The 23786-nt window shown below is 32.1% G+C and overlaps 1 protein-coding gene across 1 annotated transcript in view; it reads left to right on the plus strand.

Annotated features, from left to right (window-relative positions):
* Positions 1-18165: 18165 nt before the first annotated feature.
* The window catches only part of LOC127702415 (aquaporin-4-like), a 40990-nt gene continuing 35369 nt past the window's right edge, over positions 18166-23786 (plus strand). The window contains exon 1 of the mRNA XM_052206622.1: positions 18166-18764. Within this exon, the coding sequence (XP_052062582.1) occupies positions 18204-18764 (561 nt within the window). The 5' untranslated portion in view covers positions 18166-18203. The remainder of the gene's footprint in view (positions 18765-23786) is intronic.

The following is a 23786-nucleotide window of genomic DNA, read 5'->3' on the forward strand; positions in this document are numbered from 1 at the left end:
CCCCGGTTAAATATTTCTAAATACAAGAGAGGCGAAAGATACCAAAGGAACATTCAAACTCATAAGTCGAAAATAAACTAAAAACGCCATGAAAAAAACGAAAAAGAAAAACAACAGTACACAAAACACAATATAGAAAACTAAAGACTGAGCAACACGAACTCCACCAAAAACCGGGGGTGATATCAGGTGCTCCACACAAAAAAAAACACAATAGAGGAAAACACAATGGGAAAGAAACAACCATTGCTACTTAAGTCGACTTTGGCTGATGAGTGAGCTATTTTAATCATTTAATTCAGATGCATTAATTATATGTGGAAATAAAAATAAGAATGTATTGTACAGTTGAAAGTCTGGTAATATATAACCATTAGTGAAATCAAATTTGGCGAGTACTTTAAAGTAGACTTTATATTCCCTTATCCAGTAATAAACTGTAGGACATTGCTAGTATAAACCGTGACAAAATGATATATTCTTGTTTGTTTAGTGTTTATAATTCATGTTGTAACAATTACTCAATATGCATTAAACTCTGTATTATTGAAAGCTACAATCAAAAGAACTGACATTCAAGTTGATTAGTTACTAGATTCTGATGAATCTTGGATTCTACAGTTTCAAGGATGGGGTCTTTGTTAAGTTCATTGCTAATAGTTTATGTGTATAATAAGTAAGTTAGATACAACATGGACAAGGTTGATTTTTTTTCAATTAAGCACCAAGTCTTGGACCATGATGTTTGCGGTGTGATCCGAACAAATTTGATATCTTTACGATATCTGCAAGCTACTGAATTTACAACGACAACTAGAATTTCCATCCAGTCCCTACAACAGATGGATTTTTTCAGACATTCATAAATTGGAAATTCAAGTTAAAGTATAAAACAAGGGTCGAGTTTCAGCTTTGACGTTTTTACATTAGGTACTAGTATACGCATGAGCTCGGATCAACCTTTGCTTGATTAAATTATTTCATTCAAATTTTAAACAATATTTACTATTTAGTGAACTGTTTCAACAAAATGGCTGTATTAAGCCAGATGTTAGCAAAAAAAAAATCATTCAACTTGATCATAAGTGCATCGAAAAATATTATTTTGAAGAAAGTTTCATATTTGAACATCTTAGAAATAGGCGATATATCAAACCGGATATAATACAAACTAATTCGCAATGCGATATTATCATGAATATATATTTAAAAGTTTGGGAATATTTTGATTTTAGTTTATATTCTTGAATATATATAAACAGGTGTGAAAAGGTTAGTAGGTTTGAGTCGTGGTATTTTGGGACATTAATTGCACACCGAATTTTGCGCGATACAAAAAGTATTATTATCGAGATATTACCTCTAAATTTGTTCCCTTTTTACGCTGGACTAAGAGGTATTTTTTAATTGAATTTGTTGGCTTATCTATAGCGTATATTTAGTAAGGCTTCACCACCATGATACCACTTGTGCATGCTTTGGTTTGAATGACTTTCTCATTGTGTTCTATGGTAAAGTGTGTTCCACAATGACAGCCATCTATGATTTCAGATTGACAAAAAATACTCAAAAAGATAGTAAAGGACCACACTTGTATCATTTATTTAAGATTCGGTTGAAATGTTTGAGACAGTTTCAGAGAAGAAGCTATTTGTATTCATTTGAAATATGATTATTTGTTAAATTTTGTTCTCCAGTGGTGTCCATCTCTAATTTTTATTAGATAAGCACCAAAATCTCAAAATTAGAAAAGAAACACCCCTGGTGCACTTGTGCATCATTTGGTTTTAATATTTGAAATGGTTTATTATAAGCTGTTTTTTGTGTATTACCCATCTGTTTCTTTTATGTTACAAGATGGTGGTTATTGACATATCTTATTTTGGTTTGGCAAAATAAACCTGCAAATTATAATAAATATATACTTCTATATTGGATCATCCTACATGTAGTATCTTAAGTGCAAGATTTTGTTCAAATGTGGATATTTTAAGAGAAAAAGCTTTGTGTATGTAATTTACAAAGGGCTCTATGATAAACTTTGTTCATCTGTCTCAATCCTCTTTGATTTAGATTAGCACAAATACCTCAAAATCATAATTCACTATGCCAAGCGATTCCTCAGAAAATCTTTGCAATTTCAGGAACTTGACTCGTTTGTGACAAAACTGCTTTGAGAACAGGCAAAATAGCCTCGTCCATTCGTTCTGTTAGATGAAGAGCCCGTTCGATATTATAGTAAAAACATTCACTAAAAATTAAAGCTAGTAGAACCAGTAGTCACCCTCACTGCTTTTTTTTCTTATTTGAAGAATTTGAGTTTGACGGCAGGTCTTTGATTGCTATTGTTTAATTGACTCACAATTTTCATATAACAAGACACCTGTGCATTTGTTATTTTAGTTGTTGGGTTGTTGTTTCTTTGGCGTCTACCTCACATGTACTTTTAAAAAGTGAACGATTCCACCGTCTGTCCGTTTATTTGGCATGCTGTCCCACGTTTGTAACCGCAACTGCTTCTGAACCGCTTGACAGAATTTTGTGAAAATTTCGAAAAATCTTACTCCATGATTTCTTTTGCCCCTCCTATTTTGTGTTTTAGGCCGACTATTTTATAGGGTTCCCTTACCAAAGCATCGACTTAGCCATTGCTCTGTTTGAGTGTACCATTTTTGGAACTCCTTCTAAACTCCTTATTACAATTAATTCAACTGTTCTCACAATCCTTACCATATAATACCATTATGCACTTTGTATAATACCTTTTGTTTCTAATTATCATTATAGCGTTTCGCCTTCTTGTTGTTCCATATATTACTAAATTCTGTATCAGCAAAAATACTTTTAATGTAGATAAAAGAAAAACAAAGGATATGGAATATCCATCCATGACACAATATCAGTACTTGCACAGCAAAAAAAAACACACAAAAAAGCATCACCTTCTTGGAGGAAATTATATATTATAAAAAGAAGATGTGGTATGATTGCCAATGAGACAACCCTCCACAAGAGACCAAATGACACAGAAATTAATAACTATAGCTCACAGTACGGCCTTCAACAACGAGCAAAGCCCATACCGCATAGTCAGCTATAAAAGGCCCCGAAATGACAAATGTAAAATAATTCAAACGCGAAAACTAACGGCTTAATTTATGTACAAAATAATGAACGATAAACAAATATGTTACACAGCAACAAACGACAACCACTGAATTACAGGCTCCTTACTTGGGACAGGCACCTACAGAATAATTAACCTGTACTACAAGGAAGAAAACTTAAAAGTCAGATAGCTATAACCTTTACGCGTGGATCGAAAGGGAATCTACCTAACTCGCCATATACTATATAATTAAGCGTACTGGAACGTATCCGTAGAATTTTCTTAAAATTAAGAAAAACATTAAATTTCTGTTCATTTGAATATTAAGTGAATTGTTTTAATTACTGATAATGAGGGGAAAGAATATTAAATATTTTCAAGAATTGTTTGAAACACGAACAACAAACCTTTTGGTATATGACATATAGTTAACAAAACTTTTTGTAAAAATTGACTACTAGTAATATGAAACATGAACGATATAACCTTTCGTGTACCCACATGTTACTGTATGATATGATATTACGGTAATTAAATGTAAAATACATGCATTAAATGTAAAATACATGCATAAACAAAATACATTGATTTTTCCAGGTAGTTGAGCTTTCTTCGCGTACCTGGAAACAAGCAAAAGGTGTAAATAACCAAATGCTTCATTTAATCAGTTCCTGTCATTACGGTATCTATCTTATAAATAATCGATAGATACCTCCCATTTACTGATTTCCCTTGTTCCCTTATTGTATAAATCGACTATCATTACCACCCAACACATACTATTTTTTTCATCTTGGATGATGCAGTTGATTGCTGGCACACGTATATTTTCTTTCGACTTTTACTAAGAAGCGTTTGGTTCATAAATTGGAAATATGTCTTTCCAGTATTTCAAATGTGTACATCACGAAACTTGCGAAGAAAACTAAAAGTGTACTATTATATCGCCTCGTCTCTTCTTCTGTATGTCCAAAGGACGGATTTCAACAAGGATGAAATATTGTGAGGCCCGATCCCTACTCCCTGACAGAGATGTAACTTTAAAAGCTTTATTTATATACTAAAACATAATTATTTGTTTTCTAAGTTTCCTAATGCCGTACGGTTGCCTATAGTTGCTTACATCCACTTTATTTGAACTTTGGCGGATAGTTGTCTCATTGGCAATCATACCTCATCTCCTTATTTTTTTTATTATTTGATCATTTCCAAAAAAGAGAAATTACGTAAACAGCGAAAACTGATAAAATAACGCCTGAATGTGATGCATTGATTTCATTTGACCGATTGTCATATAAATTTTTATAGTTAACACATTGAGGGATAATAAATGTCACAGTCATTGTTTCAAATATGTACATGAATGGATACAGTAGAGCTAAAAACGTGATCATAGATATAGTTTTTAAAAGGTCATGATCACCCCCTTCTTCGTGAATAAGAACGAACATATTTATAAATGATACATGTAGCTTAATTTTATCGGAAAATACGTCATATGGCTATTTAAGGCGAATTTGAATTGACGCTACGAATGAACATTTTTAATCGAAGGACACTCATAAGTGAATGGTCTAGATCGAGGGGTCCTTCAGTTCTGTATTCTTTTTTTTTAGATAATTTTGCTGTATTCTTTATAATTTTAGGTTATTTCACTCTATTCTTTTTATTTTTGCCCACTCTTCTCTACTCTTTATATTTTGACACTCCAATATTCTCTATTTTTTTTATTTTTTTTTGCCTATTTTTCTCTGTTCTTTATAATTTTTGCCCAGTTTTCTATAGTATTGGTCTATTATTTTCTATTCTGTAATCCTCATCCAGACCCTCATGTACGACCTCACCATCCCTTTAGTAACTTAACTCTGAAAATAACATGTCTGATGATATAGAGTTTACAATTACCTGTACGTTCTGGTTATATCTTTTTATCAATCTTTTTTAATTTTTTTTTTTAAATATAAATGTTGGTTTACACGTCTTCGACACATATTTCATTTTCACAACTGAATAACAAGTCTTACGTCTGATTCAATTAGCATGTTTAAAAATTGGTGTTTCTGCTTTCTCTTTCAAGCCGCATTCAGCAATAAGACTGGTTAGCTTGGAGTCAGTTTAACGTTTCTAAGTTTGGTATAAAAAAAAGAAGATGTGGTATGATTATCAATGAAACAACCCTCCATCAGAGACAAATCAACATAGAAGTTATAGGTCACATTAAGGACCTTCAACAATGAGAAAGCCCATACCGCATAGTCAGCTATGAAAGGCCCCAAAATAACAAATGTAAAACAATTCAAACGTACAAAACAATGAACGAACGACAAATACGATATACAGCAACATACGACATCCACTCAGTCTGATAATTTGTTTTCCTGTGAAAATTCGACCAAACGTGTTGGTCTAGCAGTACATATGTGTCGAAGACGTGTTAAACCAACATTTATATTTAAAAATTGAAAGAGTAACCCGGATTTGTTTTTTCTCAATCGATTTATGAATTTTGAACAGCGGTATACTGCTGTTGCCTTTATTTATACATATCACAGTTACATATATATAGTGACACTATGCTTCTAATAGTAGTTTGAAGCTTTACATTAAGCATCCATCTATTATATCTGACAAAGTAAAGTAATACAGAATTTAATTCACATGCAAACATGCAAAAATTTTATATTGGTTACACCATGGAGTATCACCTCGGTGGTCTCGTGGTAGCGTGTTCGCCTCGAGTGCGGTAGATCGTTAGTTCGAACACCGGCCGGGTAAAACCAAAGACTTTAAAATTGTTTTTTTGCTGCTTTTAGCACGCGGCATTACGGAGTACGAGCAAAGACTGGTCAGCTCGGAGTCAGAATAATGTGTGTCCGGGTAAGGTGACATGTCTTTCCTGTGGACTGTTACCTTGTGTACTAGCACGTTAAAAATCCGGCTCAGTGTGTCGGTCTAGTACAATGCAGGGTAAAAATTCATATGCATATTAATTTGCCGCTGGATATTAAGTATCCATCATAATCATCACCCTAATGTGACTTATCAGACAGCATTATCAGTTTTGTAATTTTTACGAACAAACATGCCTTTGGCAATATTTGTTCATTAACTTCATTGCATGCCTAGCAAAGATATATCAGATTCATATTGTCTAGACTCCTCGTTAAATACTGTATTCATGTGATCCTTCCGTGAGTAAACCATATTACTATTTCATTTAGGTAGAAATCCTAAAGAAATTTGTAGATCTTATTAAGATTATTTTCTATATATATATGTAAAAGACATGTTTCATTAACATTAGAAATGTAATGAATTTAATATCAGTAGAAATAAAAGGAATAGCCACATGATAATAGACTGTTCATGACTACCAATCGCCTTACCTTTTATCAACGGGGCATCACTGGAGTAATCAATTCCATATTCTTCCAAAGGGAAAATCAATATAATAAAAAAGAGATTAAATGTCATAAAAATGTATTAACAAATATAATCCAAGGTAGCTTTTAAAGGGGGAAGTCCATTAAACATGACAAAATCAAACGTTAGGCTATATTAACCAACAGAACGAATGGAAAACAACTGTCATATTCCTGACTTTGATATAGGCATTTCCCGAAGAAAATAGCAGGGTTAAACATAGTTTTATAGCTAGCTTAGCCTCCCACTTTCGTTATATTGAAAAAGAAATGAGTTAGCAACCCAAACAGACATAATTGGTTAATGTGACAATAATTAGGATCCAGCAGTCAAATCTGTGTAAACTAACATCACAGACAAACACCACAATTGACTATTAAATTCAAATAAATCTTACAAAGACGCCAACAAAAAAAACAGTTATTTGTAGATGATAAATCATACAGTAAATTAAAACATAATGCCGTACTAGTATACACTTTCCTGATAAAAACATCACAAAGAAGTGCCAAAAATTATAGTTTAACCCGCAATCTTTTCATGTTTATCGTCGGTGATGTATTTTTTTTTATATCTTTACATGCATGTTTCTTGTCAATTGGGGAGTTTGGTGTTGAAGAAAAATATTGGTAGTCTCTGTAAAATTAATTCACAACGTTTTGAATCATGATGCCATTTAGAACTTGGCATATTGTAAAGAAACCGGTCTTTATTTCAGTGTTGAATAACTTATGTAAAATTCAGTTGGTGTCTTTTTCCTGTCGTTGGGTTGCTGTGTAATTAACGTTTTTTAATCCAATGCCTTTTATAGCTTACTAAACGGTACGGGTTTTCCTCATTCCTTAAGTGTTGTTGTGTACATTCATATTATTTGGTATTTTAGTTGATGGCAAGCATAGTATTACCTTAGTTTTATCATGAAACGGGATACTTCTGAGAAAAGAATGCCTGCTTATAAACTAAGTTGTTTCAAGAATTTTGCCCTCAAGGATGACTCAAGACTTTCATTTATACAAAACACGATGATTTCAGTTTTCCAATTGTCATCTTTTCATTCTTTATTATTAATTTGCCTATGCTTTACGTTAAATGACATGTTCTAAATGGAATTTCACTAACACCTAACAACAAAATTATTATATTTAAATTTACCTGTGTACGTTATTTTATCTAACGCCATTTTGTCCAAGGTTATAGTTGTCTTTTGACATTGTTTTACATTTCCCCTTTTTTATTTAATATTGTATTTATGTTGTATCATAGATCAAAATTATTCGTTCAGTGTATGTTTACTTGTTTTTGTTAATATGTCTTTTTGATTGAGTTAAGCCATTTTAATTGATATTTTATAGTGTGTCTTTCTATGTTGTAATGTTACACTATTGTTTCAAGTTAGGGTGAGGTTGGCGCCTGTTAAAACGTTTAAAGCCGCTGCACTTTTTTGCACCTGTCCTAAGTCAGGAAAGTGTTGTTCAGTGGTTGTCGTTTGTTGATGTGATTCATAATTGTTTCTCGTTTCTCGTTTTTTATATAGATAAGACCGTTGGTTTTCCTGTTTGAATTGTTTTACACTAGTCATTTTGGTCCCTTTTATAGCTTGCTGTTCGGTGTGAGCCAAGGCTCCGTGTTGAAGGCCGTACTTAGACCTATAATTGTTCACTTTTTACACATTGTGACTTCGATGGAGAGTTGTTTCATTGGCACTCATACCACATCTTCTTATTTCTATATTCTTACCTGCAATGTCATGAGGATTAGCAACATCAATCAAGCTTCACGAGTTTCCTACAAATAGTTTGAACATTCCAAGTCTTTCGACTTACTAAAGACACGTGAACTGCAACATAGATCCTATCAACAAACATGTATTTGAGGCTGTTTTTCCTCACATGTCTCTTTATGTCAGGATTTATTATCATTTTCTACTTTGACTGATAGATATACTTCATTTATTTCACTATTATATAATCTAAAATACAGACCTGACGACAACCATCCGTATCACTTTCTATTCTGATAAATTTTATATCAACCAATGAAATGTCTGCCTTCAAATTTTTGAAGGTGTGTATCATTACGATAAAACACGAGGGTCCCGAAAGGTCGTTAAAACTGAAAGTAGAATGGAGAGCTTTCAGATCCTTGTAAGTGAAGCGCGGACATAAGATCTGTATTTTAATCAGACTGACTGCACTAGGGACTATTTACAGCACAATAAATGACAATCTGAGAAAATGGCTCGTAAATAAACCAAATAGGAGCAGGGGGAAGATACAAAGGGGCAAAAGTCGAAGAAAAACAGACAACAAAATGGTCAATAGGAAAAGAGACGTAGCGAAAACAGTCAACTGAACTACACAGATAACAGAAAGATTTGGCCACAGATATTATTTAAAGTTGTTCGAATTGGACCATTTACACAGATACTGTGCGTTACAATGAATACCACATGTGCATCAATCGAATCATGTATGTTTCTTCGTTGTCTTTTGTTAATTATTATAAAAAACAAAGCCAAAAACCCTTTTTTTTTACATTTGAACTTTAACATATCAGTGGATAATAGGTATAAAGCAGGCGATCATGAAAAGTACGAAACACGGGAACATTTTACACACGCACTGGTGAATTTTTCAGTTTTTATTACCTGGTGTATACTGCTGTCGTTTTCCTGTCTTTTCGACGTTTTTTTTACAATTATTGTGATATTCATACGGGTATTTTTTTCTTTGTTTAATTCTACCAGATCACCATCTTTAAAATAATAGTATCCTTATCTCTACAAATTGCCGATTTTTACTCGTATTTTGGTTTAAAATTGATCAATGTGATTATTCCGCGTCCGAAATATGATACTTATACCTAATTTGAAATAGGGTCAGCACCAAGCAAGCACTCGAAATATTCATTTTCCTAGTCATCGGCAGAACCTGAAATTGACTTTTTCAGTATGTTGAAATTGAAGATTTAGAGGTTTACAGATTCCCTCAATCAAAAAGGGAATGGACGAAATAATGAACAGTATCAGTGCTCACTTTTCAATACTCTTTTGTCCTTATCCTAATTGAGTTTTAAGTCAACGATATTACATTAATCAAATTTGGTTTAACTTGATTGATTTTATAGACAAACTTTGTACAGTTAAGTGACAAATTGTTCCTTCATTAAAAGCTAGCTGTCAACTTTCCGCTTCAAAATCTTAAAATGATTTTAATTATCGTCACTTCTGAAACGATTTTGGAAATAAATATATTTAACAGATAATTAATTTCAGATTCGTTCTACATTTTGATGTTGATACATTTGATATAATTGGACATGTTCTTCTACCAATTTTAATGTGGACCTTAATTAGATTATTTGAAAATAGTATCACCAATTACAATTTCTTGAATTGGATATTCCTCATTTTTTGGAACCTCAAGGATTGATTGGGATGTAGGACAATTATGGTAACCTAGACTTCCCTGACGAAAGTAAACAACAAGCTGAGAGAGGTGTCCGCTTTTGTAGTGTGGGATATGAAGATACGCAGCAACGTCCGATCGGATTGTTGACGTTAACTTCATATTCGTGACAGGAGATAGCCATTCCGCGGCATCTTGAAGAACCGTTGCATTAACTCATTGAACGGTCCGTAGATGGCCAAAATATGTGTCTCTATCCATCATTATTTACTTTTCCAGTAGTAGTTCAAACTTCAGTCATTTCATCCCGGTTGACCTACTTTAAACCCCCTACCAGTTGAATTTATTCTTAATCTTTTGCTAGTCCTGTATATATATAACAAATTTTCACTGGTCCACTTCACGACAGTGGACCTTATACAACTAACCAACAACTAATAAATTACTCAACCAATTTAATGGATCAAACATTTTAGAAGTTTAAAAATTCGAGCCAACTAATCTTTTCTAGGACTTTTAAAATGTAGCTTACTAAACAAAATAACAGCAGACATTAATTTAATTAGAGTTCTTGTTTATTAAACCGCGAATCAAACCTATTATCTCTTGCTTTCTGAGCTAGACCGCTAGAATAAAACCGACCATCGAAGACTGCTGCATTTTACATTATATTGTATTTTATTTCAACGCTTTTTAAATGAAATACAGGCATGAAAATGTCTCTGATATGACATTGAATTTTACTATTTATTTTTTGAAGGACTATTGAATCTACCTTTTATTTCATTTTCCTTTGCCTTTATATAATATATAATGAGTGGTTCCTCCATGAAAAAGTACTTTACTCTGTATTAATGGTAATTTTGATTGAATCATAAGAAATACAAATAACATCGAAAGAATGCTCACGGTAACTGAAAGTATGCTCATTCTAATATCAGTGGCTGTACTTCAGAGTAAACTTTATACAGCAAAGTCATTACCTTTTCAGAAAGGCAAATCTTGTGCATTGCACAGAACAAAACGATACATAATAGCAATGCATAAATTAAAAAGGACATATATGCATATTTATTTGCCGCTGGAAGTTAAGCACCCAACCATCATCCATATTCTAATGACAATTTGTGAATACATTAAAGAAAGACGACAAAATATTTGATACTTAAATCAATTTCATAAGCATAAAACGATAGCGACGGTCAATAAAAAATTCCTGACTTAGATATGCACTTGAGCATGTCGGTGAGTTTAAGCAAGATTTGCTTTTCGGTATTCAAACTTCTCAACTGATCTCGATTAGTTGTCCGCCTCAGTTGGTAGCATGCTCTCATTGTTACTGACTGAAAATTAGTGGGATCAATTTCCGGTCGATTCATACCAAAAATTTGACAATTGGTATCGTTTCTCCGCTACGCACACGGCATTTTGGTGTAAGAGTAAGACTGGTCGGCTTGGAGTCGGAATAATGTGTTTGGGTAGGGTGACATGCAAGTTTTCTTATTGGCTATTACCTTGTAAACTATCATGTCAAAATATCTAGTGTCAGTCTAGTACACAGCAGTTTTTCATATTCATTTCTAACTACAATGTTTTCGTTCTGGTTTGCATGTAATATTTACCACTGAACGTTAAACACGAATCAATCCATCAATTCATCCTTTTGTAGAGGAACACTTCAAAAATAAAAATATAAAAAGGTTACCTCAATTTCATTCATACAGCTATTGAAAACAAACTATAAGTACTTTTGAAATTTGTTAATTATGGAATTACGCCTTCTTGCATTCTTAAGTTGGATAATGCGTCTCTAAATACTTCTCATGTAGCAACATCATGAATTATTATAGTGTAAGAAAAACACAATGTTATTCAAAACCCATAATAAACGAGTTTACAAAATATCAGAAATGACATTTCTTGCGTTTACTTTATTGAACTTTCATACTATGATAAAAGACGTGATATATACGAGACACCGATAATGTCAGCTTACAGATTTAAATACCATTTTCTGATGACAATAGACAGGAACATCGAACTTAGTAATATTTTATATGATTTTGACAAAGACTGTCAAATTACCAAAGCAAAACAAATTGTAGAACGGGAAACGGAAATCATCAGGCTATCGACATCTTAGCCTTTAAGAGACAAGGGGATTTATCAGTAATACAATATTAGACTGACGATCATTTACAGATAATTGCAGTCATATTCAAACACTCAGATTTCCTTTTAATGCACGTCTGATGCCATTAAGGAAAATATCCTTGCGTATTTTAAAGCCAAAGTAAAGTGAAATAATATAGCTTTCTCTTGTGGAGAGTTGTCTCATTGGCAATCATACCACATCTTCTTATTTTTATATTCTATACTCATAAAAAAAACAGATGCATCTCAATGTGCAAATTCATTGCATTTAAAACAAAAATCATGATACTCACAACAATACTTGTGTACCAGTACTTAAAATAGTTAAATATTATCGATGTGTCGTGAACTTTATATGAAATTTATTGATCAATAATATTGCTTGCCTTACGTCCAGTGGCAAAACGTTCATGCATATAAAGGACAAAAACATCAATTAATACAATAGGTTAGGTTTAAAGGGTACATGTAGGTCGACTGAGATGAAGGGCGGGAAATTTGGACTGCCGCTAGACAATGAGGGTATGTAGGATAGTGGCAAAACAATGCCATTCAACAGGCCACTCACGACCCCTCGGAGAGTTGTTGCAAAGGTTCTTTAAAGAGTCATATGATTTAAAGTCCCTATATATTGATATTACGTGACTGCGATTGATAGTATGCATTAAAAAGTTGGGTTTTTATTAAAGATGCAAGCGTATGTGTAAGCGGATATTGATTTTTTATACTTTTAAATTTAGTTCATTTAAGGAATAACTGTAATATTTTTTCTGTCGATGAAGAAAAAACATAAAAATGAGGTGCACACTGAATAGCCCGCGTAGCGGGTTATTTAATTGGTGCACCAAATTTTTTAGGTTATTTCGAATAGACAGAAAAAATATTACAGTCATTCCTTATAATTTAATTCTAAATTATTTTTTTAAGGAGTAAATCATGAAAAAAACATTCATGACGTCACGGTCACATGATAAAATTATGTCTATGAGCTTATAGACAAAAAACTTTCAGTTAATCAGAAGACGTGTTACATCCAAAATTAGATTATTGATATATAATGCTTTTTTTAACAGAACGTCATATTAGTAATACTACTTTTATTACTAGTACTTAAATATTGTAGATAAACTTATGTTTGGCCTTCCAAACTTTCGGTCAATACCGTACGTGATGAAGGTTATATTAGGCACATTAAACGTTATCTCCTTCTCTGATACTCTTTACTTGCGATTATAGTGATTGGATTGTTCGGTTTACCCGAAACTATGAAATTGATTAAAAAAAAATAAAATGAAGCAAGTCATTTTTCATAATGAAAGAGGTTACAATCAAAGCCTTGACAATCTAGTTTTTTGTTTACATAATTTTCCAAGGGACAGAATATTTAAGCGTTAGCTTTAGTTGCTTAAAAGAGGATCTGTATGGGGTTTACATAATAAGATTGGAATTCAATAATGGACAAAATAATAAAGCAGAGCCAATAATTAACCCAACAATAAAGAATAGAGAGAAAAAAATAAACAATGCAGAAAAAGCGGGTGCAAAAAAAAGAAGAGAAAAATGACCAAAAATATAAAGAATAAAGAATAATGGGCAAAGATATAAAGAATAGAGAAAAATAGTTTTAAAACAATACAAGAATGAAAACCTCTCGATCCAGACCCTCATATACAGGGTTAAAAAAATAGTAGTGAAAGTCAGTTGTGTCCATAAAATGAATACAAGGAGATAGTTATACAAGAACGATATTGTATTTAAGCAGGTAATATGTAGATGAAATATGATAAACCTAACTACTGAAACAAGCATTTTATTGAGTAGTATTAATTCCAATTCAAGAATAGGAAACCTCAATTGCACTAGAAACATCACTTTGTAATTATCTTTTGAACCTATTTTACATCGCATTTCTCCGTCTTGGTGATTGCATGCATGAAAGAAATCACCATTATATCTCTCCTGGGAAAATCCATCCCATTTCATTTATCTGTTTTCTAGAAACAATGGTTGGAAATAGATAATACGTTCCAAAACAACCTTGAAAAGTTAATATAACATTAACGTTTATCTGACATTAATTGACATTGCTTCTTTTAATGAAGAAAATCATGAAATGTTCCACTTCACTTCGTAAATAGCATTGATGCAATATGAAAAAAAAATATTTCTGAATTTATATAAATTCATTAATTTATCAATTCTTTGATATGTTGTAGTTACGTAAAACGGCAAATAGTTCTTACATATTTGGGACAACGAATGAATATTAACCTCTTTTTTATTCGTTAAACGGTAATCAATCGGAAGTACTATATTATTGTTGACGAGTGTTTAATTAGAGCAATAAGTTAATAAAATTTGATCTTAAAAGATAGACAGTAACTGTTATTCTCCTTTTAAGTATGTGTTACAATCTCTGTGGTATCATGACAATGTATAAAAATTCATGTGTGTTTTTGCCGAAGAAACGAAGAGACAATAGACGTATTTACACTTTTGTGTACTCGGCTGAATTTGCTCTGAATGACCCTAGATCTGTCTCCGAATAATCTTCTAGCATCATGCAAGTTGAACAATCACTTTAATTATGACGACAAATGTTTTAAATTGTTACTAAAAATTTTACAGAATCATTTTTGATTTTAAGTAATATTGGATAAGTTTCATACAAGTGTAAATACGCCTATAAAAAATCATTAGTCGAAGAAAGACAGACAAACGCTTGCAAAAAGAAAAAAATGAATAGACAAACAGCCGTCAACACAGCGTCAAAAAAGCAAGGGCTGAGCGACACGAACTCCACCTTATGCCGGGATGAAATAAGTGGCACTGGAAGGGAAAACAGTTCATAAACCAGCATTTCATATTTTTATTTTTCGCCAGTTTATGCGTTGCATACCAAAAAAATTACTTTATAGAAGTATACATTACAATTTTCTTTTAACATTGTCTATGCGTGTGCAACTTATACATGAAAAACCTTTGAATACTTTTCTTCTTTTGTTTCTTTTTCTCCTTATTCTTTCTTTTTTCTTTCAAAAATAGTTGATTGGTGTATTGTAATATGGTCATCTGAACTTCTCCTATCCGGCAATAAAATCCGTGGCACACTTTCGCTGTGTGGGATGTATAAATAAGTAGTCCGGTCGAAATGTGGAAGTTAAATCCGATACCTCGTGTAGAGAGAGTGTCATTCTCTCTGCACATCAACGAGTCCTTGCGTAGAAGGCCTTTTGCAAGGAAAATGTATTCCATAATCCAACATATCCTCATTTTCCAGTAGCGGTTCAAATTTCAAGCCCTTTTTCCCGGTCGAACCAATTTGCAAAACCATTCAATTAGATTTATTATTGATTTGATCTCGCCCTGAATATGCACGAAATATTTGTAACTGGACGTTTAAGCAAACAAGAATCAATAATCGACCAATCTGCTATTCTTTTCTGTAAACATTAAATAAATCTAGGCTACCAAGGGTACAATTAATTCTAGAAACCATACATAAACTTCTGTGGTACGTGAACAACAGCTTTCTTAATTGTCTAGACGTATCGCTAAATATTTTATGTTAAATTGTATTTATCCGGTAACGTTGTATTTAATGATTTTCTTTAGGACAGAAATACTTTATATTACTCTAGTGATATATAAAACGATATCAAGAAATATAACGCTTTAATTCTTATTAAAATGAACGCGATAAAATAGATCAAACCATCTGATTTTGATATACCTAGACTTTCTTTTGTAATACGGTTTTTTACTACTAGTATCTTAGACAATTAAAATCTGATTTTATTGACGTTTTTAAGACGACTATGTGCAATAATTGTCCCTTATAATTGCGGAAACAGTCTAGGATTTTTTTTTTCTAAATAGAAAATGTAGTGTATTTTCACTATTGGAAAATAAAGAAACTGGAAGATAAATGTATACACAAGACAAAAAAAAATGAAATATCAAAGAATAACGAATATAGCAAAGAACAGCCCCATATTGCTATTCTTCATTTCGAAACTTGCTGACAGGTCCTCAACGATAACCTCGAGCTCAATAGCTAGCACGCGAAAACCTCTATAGCACCAACTAGTTTCATTTTAATCAGTGACGTTTACAATAAATTTTTTTAAAAGGCGAACAAAGGGGCCCATTAATATTTACCGACCGTGCAAGGGCTGTATAGCCAGTCAAGGTCGTTAAAAACTTCCATATATATATTTACATTCTTTGTAAGGGGGCAGCATTTAAAAATCAGAGAAAATATAATCCATTTCTAACAAAATTGAAACTGTATAGACTAGCCCACTAGTATGGCTAAATACTGCTGAATACTAGAATTTTAGTAGTCAGCAGTATTTAGCCAGTAAAATTTAACATGATTTTTCTTACACAAAGGCAATAAGGTAACGTAATTTTTTTCAATTTCACTGTATAACGTACAACTTCACATGTGTGCATTTTGTATCAGCTCCAATTTTTTTACAACGTAATGTGTTATACAATTATAAATGCTTCAGACTTTAATTTTGTTACAATTTGGTAAATTTCGAGTAAAAAAGGGAAACTAATCAAAAGAATAATAAAAACAAAACCAAAAATCTATAGGGGATTTAAAAAAGACATGTTACAACACCTTTTCGACACAAACTAATTCGTTTTGGTTCCAGATATATGCAAGTGCAAAAATATTCACTCGCACACTGAGGCTGAATTGGACAATAATTAACTAAAAATAAAACACACTAAACCGAAGAATAATAATCCTTCTTAAGGAAATCTGACAGACAGGTGACCTAAAACAGTAAAATATGAAGCATCAAGCTCAGCATCGCTGAATATCGGTAAGTGGTTTTTCCCGATATAGGCCGATATATTGTATGTAGTTTATTAAACGTCCAGTAGCAAACGCCTTCCAGTTTGAAAACGAGACTCATTCGGGTACTACATATAAAAGTAAGAAGCTGTGGTATGAATGCCAATGAGACAACTATCCACCAAAGTCCAAATGACTACATGTACATAAAGTATGTTTCCAGTCATTTTGAAGAAACTCACAGTGAAAAGGTCAACAAAACCATGATGGTTGCCATACAACTTTTGTGATTTTATTGATTAAATGTGACTGAAAAAAAATTTCTAAGTTTACAGCATTTGGCTTCAAGCAGATCATAGCATTTAAACGATTCTGTGCATTAAACATCTTGGCGGGCGTTAAAGTCATATTTCTAATATTGTTTTTCAGTTGCCTTCCAAAAAAATTTGCAAAAATTATTAGGAGGACAAACGTCATTAATTAAATGATGCGTGTTATATGCGGGGTAAGCGCATATATGCTATAAAGTAAATATCATAGATAGATAAAAAATGAACGACAAGTTAAACCTGCAAAGTTATTGATAAATGTAAAAAATGACTAAATGAAACAAGTTTCAAGTATCCATATGCAAGTACATAAAAATAAAAACAAATCTTTCTCTCTGATAATTAGCTTTCCATATTGAAAAAGAAAATGGTTGACTAATCATATTATATGTGAAAACATTAATGTTCGCTGTAAATTTGAACAATTATATTCCCTGCCAAAGAGATGAAAAAAAATTCTTTGTACTAGGTGGTAAAATGCTATTATGATAAATTTAGATTTTCATTTTTTTATAAAGTGTTATTTCCATTTGAAGAACATATAACAAAACTTCACAAATGTAATAAATGATTATTCAATTCTAAAGAACAAATCACAATCTTCACAAATGTAATTAATGCTTGACACCTATTGACATTTGAAAAGAAATTAACATTAGAATATCAATTTCCAATCAATTCTTTATTAGGCTTCGTAGTGATTATAGCGACTATAAAATCACTATCTCTTCAAATACAAGGCTTAACATTCTCTTGATGCTTCTTGACTTTTCTTAAAGTTCTAATAAGTGATATAATTATTGAAATAAAAGAAAATATGATTATTGTTTAACATCAATTTCTCTCTATTATCCCTTTTTCCTAACAGAATTGCTGTTATTAGATTTATACCTAATATATAGCTATATAAAACATGCAAGCTTCAATCAATAGCTGATTTTCTACAAAGCTTTCGATGAAGATAGTAGATGAAGATGGGAATTAAAGATTGGCTAAAGAAAGCGAAAGAAGAACTATATTCTAAACAGCTATGGAAATCGTTAAGAGCTGAATTTTTCGGCAGTATTTTGTATGTTATATTTGGTTGCGGATGCACAACAAATTGGACGAATGACACCGTTGTAAAACTTTTTGCATCTGTTTTGTCTTTTGGAATTTCGTACTCAATACTTGTGAAAACTTTAGGACCGACAAGTGGAGGACATTTTAACCCAGCTGTGACAATTTCGTTACTTTGTACACGATATATATCACTTTTGAGAGGACTTTTTTACATCCTGGTCCAAATAATTGGATCTATCTGCGGTGCAGCAATTTTATATGGAATTATACCAAGTGAAATTCGGCATGACCTCGGCGTGACTAAAGTTCATAAAAACGTTGATAACGTTCGTGCATTTGGAGTCGAGTTTCTCGCAATGTTTATCGTTATTTTTACATATTTTTCCAATTTGGAGAATAAAAATAATGTATTAGTCCCAGAATCAGTCGTATGTGGATTGTCAATAAGTCTTTCACAGTTGTTTGCAGTAAGTATAAATATGCATGTAAGCCAAAAACATTGTAAATTTACGGGATTTTAATAGAAATTTGAAGAAAGACAAAAGTACAGTTTTGAAATATGTAATGATTTAAGTTTATGACTTTTTAGTGCCAACATAAGACAACTATAAGCTAGAATAACAGAGGATTCCCCCGTTTACATAAATATATATTACAAGGTACATTTTGGCTATTTGAGAAGTCCAAAAACTTGTTCGGCAAATAAAGAAAAAGGGCTGCACAATGCAATTTGGTTCTAAATAATTCCTGACAATTTCATTAAAGTTCATCCTGATTTTTGGACGGACAAAGAGTGGTCACATTTGAACTAACGGACACAACGGTCAATTTACTCCAAAGCTAACATCGATACGAACACAATCACTTTACCGAGATCACCTTCAATTTTTAATTGTATTTTGACCTTCACTAAATATAATTCCTTTTACTGTTAGTTCTTGTCACCAGTTCTGTCATGCACCCTCATTTTTGAATAGTATTTTCCCGTTTAAATCTAAAAACTTGCTTCAGTAATTTTTTTTTTTTTTTTTTTTTTTTTCCTTTTTATACATTTTTCTCAGATCTTCAATTCCTTTTATGGAATATTTTTATACATTATGAAATAAGTTATTCCTCTTCGGAGAATGTAAATATACAATGATCATCTACAAGTTCAGTTAGTGTATACACTACGTCACATCAAAACAAAACAAAAACACGACATTCTGCAAGAATTACAAACTTATACCGTTTTTTTTTTTTTGCAATTAGCTTTTTTCTGTTTTAATATGAATATTCAGCTTTTAAAAAAAGTAAATTTGACCTTGTTTCTGCTTCATCAAACTTTTTGTTGATAATCATTAACCATATAGAGATTTAATCAATATTGGCATATTCTGAAAATTATCTTTTGTTTGCAGGAAAAATAAATATCTAATGACTTATTGCAATTTCAAGTTAAAAAATAAGCTAAACAATTGAACTGTTTAAATAACAATTTACGCTCACGGAACAGCACTTGATATCCTCCCATCAGTTTTCATATAATCTATTCCATAGCTTAACAATTCAACCTTGAGAAAAACTGACGTGATCATAGAATAAATGTTCATTTTTTTTTATCATCAATTTACAATATATATATATATATGACGCTAAAAATCAAGCAGTATTGGGTACCTTTCACATCTGCAGATTAGCAAATCTCAAGTATAAATAAAATGTCACAAAGCACATATTTTGTGTGGGACTGGCAATGAATTACGCTTTGTCCACATCTATTGTGATTCTGGCTTTGCAACTTTTTGGGGTACATCTTCGCGATTTTGGGAGAGAAATACTCACATTTCTGAACTAATATCAAAATTTCTCCGTTATATTTTACCTGTGAATTGGCGCAAAAGCAGTATTTATTTTTGGCGCAAATGAAATACAGTGCATTTTTCCAAAATTGACGCAAATGCGCCCATTACGCTTGCTGACCATATTCTAATTATGACAGCTGAAGAGGTAATATTTAAGCATTTGATTCGCACATGGCTCGTGTTTCTTAATCTAGTTTTCTGAGTAATGTTTTGTGGACTGTTAATGTATGTGAGTGTGGATGGGGGTTTACAGAATAGAGAATAATGAACAATAAATATAACAGGAATAAAAGCCCTGTTCATTGATAATTTTCTGTTTTCTATGTATTGTGTGCGATTTTGTCCCATGTACATTTACTTCATATCCTTTCATTTTCTATAGAGAAAAATGGACCAAAAAATAAAGAATAGAGAACAATGAGGTGCCAAAATATAAAGGTTAGAGAATAATGGGCTAAAATATAAAGAATAGAGAAAAATAGCATAAAAAATTAAAGAATACAGAAATATATGACACCAGACCCTTTTGTATTTTAGTCGTCTTTTCTTTTTATGATTGTGTTTTCTATTTATTTCCGACTTCTGAATTTGAATTGCCCCTTTGGGGTATATGTCTTTTCCTGTTTTTATACTATATTCTTAAAGACTTACGAGACAAGTCTTTTATCTGTTTTCAATGGACATGCATAAATATCGACATCCATTGTAAAGAATTTCGTTCAAACCGATGCTATAGATCCCATTGAACTGGCAGTACAGTAAGAGCTTTTGCTCCGTGTCGAAGCTCCAAATTTGACTTTGGTCGTCATCAAGAATATTAAGAAAAGTAAAGAAATATTATTACTTTGCATAGGGTTTAGTTCAGTGTAGGGATTTTTGTGTCGTGAGTTTATTCACAACATTCCTTCTTTTCCAATAAATGCGTGGTTATATGGTGTTTCTTAAGATTGCTGAGGAAATTCAAAGTTATATAACGCCTTTTAATAATTTTTTGCATTTCCACAAAAAAAAAAAACATACCCCCCCTCTCTTTGAAGTTAAATGGTCGTTCCCCTAAATAATTATTCAGTAATGATATTATAGTTTTAACCTTTTTGTCCCAAAACGTCTAAAATTATCCTAAACAGTTGGTCCGCTCTTTCAAGTGTTGCAAGGAGCTCTCCGAATACACGTAATTACTTTTGGCAGATTTTTAAAGTTTTGATAAACCATTTTGAAAGACTAAGAAACACCTACCAATAAACAAAAAGTAATTAATGACATCCTTGGTAAAGTCATGTCATTGTTCGACCTCTAGAGCGGTTGATATATGTTCCTATCTTGGCCGTAAAAGAAGTAAAAAAAAAGGAAAGGCATAACATAAAAAAAAAAAGACAAACAGACGATAAAGTAAAAAGACATGCGCGTATGTTAGCTTCAAATTACAGACATTTGGATGTTTTATAAGGGAGCTACCATTTGATTTTTAGGGGGGGGGGGGGGGGGGGGGGGTGCTAGGATGAAATTTTTTTTTTTTTTTTTAGTTGTAATCTCTGTCCTACCTTTTTATTTTTCACTCTGATCGGTCCTGCCTTTTTTGTTATTAGTTTATCCTGACTTTTTTTACATAAATTGTCATCCTGCCTTTTTTTTTTACTCAAAACTCCTGTCCTGCCTTTTTTTCAAATTTCATCCTAGATCCTTCCCCATAAATATCAAATGGTAGTTCCCTAATTCATGAAAGCTAACTTTCCACTATATTTATTATCAACATGCTTTATACATGTATTATATAAGACGGTGTATACTTAAAAATCTACAAATGACAAACGACAGCCCACATTAGCATTGGTTAATCTGCGAACAGAAGAAGTCCAGACAAGCATACTTATATAACTATCCAAAAAAATTTTGAGGATATTAATATTTTAAACAATAACTTTGGATTCATGGATATTAAAATTTTTTGAATATCAGAATATTTAATGCTATGGTTTCTCATGAATAAATTTGTATTAATGAAATAGAGTTTAGTGCAACAAAATCGAATTATTATGCATTATAGATTTAAAAAAAAAAGGAAGACAAAAGACAAAATAAATACACATATGAGCAGGTCGGGACACTCGATTCATCATGTTATATCTTGTTATTTTATGAAACATCTTATATACTGAGAATACCTCGTGGTTAACACTATATCCAAACCACCCCGGCAAAAATTGCTTCCATTTCGTAAATATCCAATTGCCGGTACGATTGCGGACCATCAAACGAAAGCAACACATAAACTTTCTATTTACTTGTTTGTAGATAATTAAAAAATTGTAAAACAAATGAATATTCAAATAATTTCGGGTATGGGATATAACATTTTACACAATCGTCCTAAATAAATTGAGAACTAAGAAACCATAAACTGCAAGACGACGATCAGAACGACCACCACCTGAATTTGGCTCACATTACATGGAATGAAATGAACAGAAGCTTGCATGTTGTATTAAACACATGGAACGAAGGAATGTTTCATTTAAAAATAAAAAGACTTGGCTTCGTCCTAAAACTTCACAAAACAGGAACAGGCTTTGTTATGCATAAAAATATAACGGAAATTGAAATCAAGGTCGGTCTAACGTTTAATTTTTACAATTTCTTTTGTCGAGTGTACGTACCTGCAGGTTTTCAATCATTTATTCAAACCTTTTAATTTATTATCCCTGACCAAAAAGACTAATTAGTGTTTTCTATCCCTTCTAATTCCCTAAACATTGGACCATGTTAGCAAACAAAATACTTAAACAAATACGCAAATCAGTCCAGAACCATTATGTATAAACGAGCATAAACTTTATTATAGTCGCACAGGGAATATCATTTTTACACGAATACATTAATTGTATTACATTAATGAAAGCAACTCATTAATAAAACATTTATATCGAAACAATTATGGTAAACCGTGCATGTTTTTACGAAACAACCTGTGGCTAAAATTGATGGTAAGTTGCGCTAAATTACCATCGGGATGTTTACCTACTTGAGGGTCTTGCACGGTCGGTAAATATCCTAACGTAATAAGGGTTTTGCTCGGTATAAGTATTTGTAAAAATGGCTTCTGGTTTTGTCAGCCTATTTTTACTTTTTATCGGATTAAAGGATATCATATATAAATAAGAAGATGTGGTATGAGTGCCATTGAGACAAATATCCATCCAAGTCACACTGTGTAAAAAGTAAACAATTGTAGGTCAAAGTACGGCTTCAACATGGAGCCTTGGCTCACACCGAACAGCAAGCTATAAAGGGCCAAAAACGACTAGTGTAAAACAATTCAAACAGGAAAACCAACGATCTAATTTATATTAAAAAAAATAGAAACGAGAAACACTTATGAACCACACCAACAAACGACAACCACTGTACAACAGGCTCCTGACTTATGACAGGTGCATTAAAATGCAGCGGGTTTAAACGTTTTAACAGGCGCCAACCTTCACTCTAACCTGAAACAGTGGTGTAACATTACAACATAAAAAGACACACAATAAAATATCAATTGCAATGGCTTAACTCGATCAAAAATACATATTCACAAACAAGTAAATATACACTGAACGAATAAGTTTGATCTATGACACAATATAAATAAAAAAGATGTATCAA

Source organism: Mytilus californianus, unplaced genomic scaffold (genome assembly GCF_021869535.1).
Source record: "Mytilus californianus isolate M0D057914Y unplaced genomic scaffold, xbMytCali1.0.p SCAF_5, whole genome shotgun sequence".
NCBI lineage: Eukaryota > Metazoa > Mollusca > Bivalvia > Mytilida > Mytilidae > Mytilus > Mytilus californianus.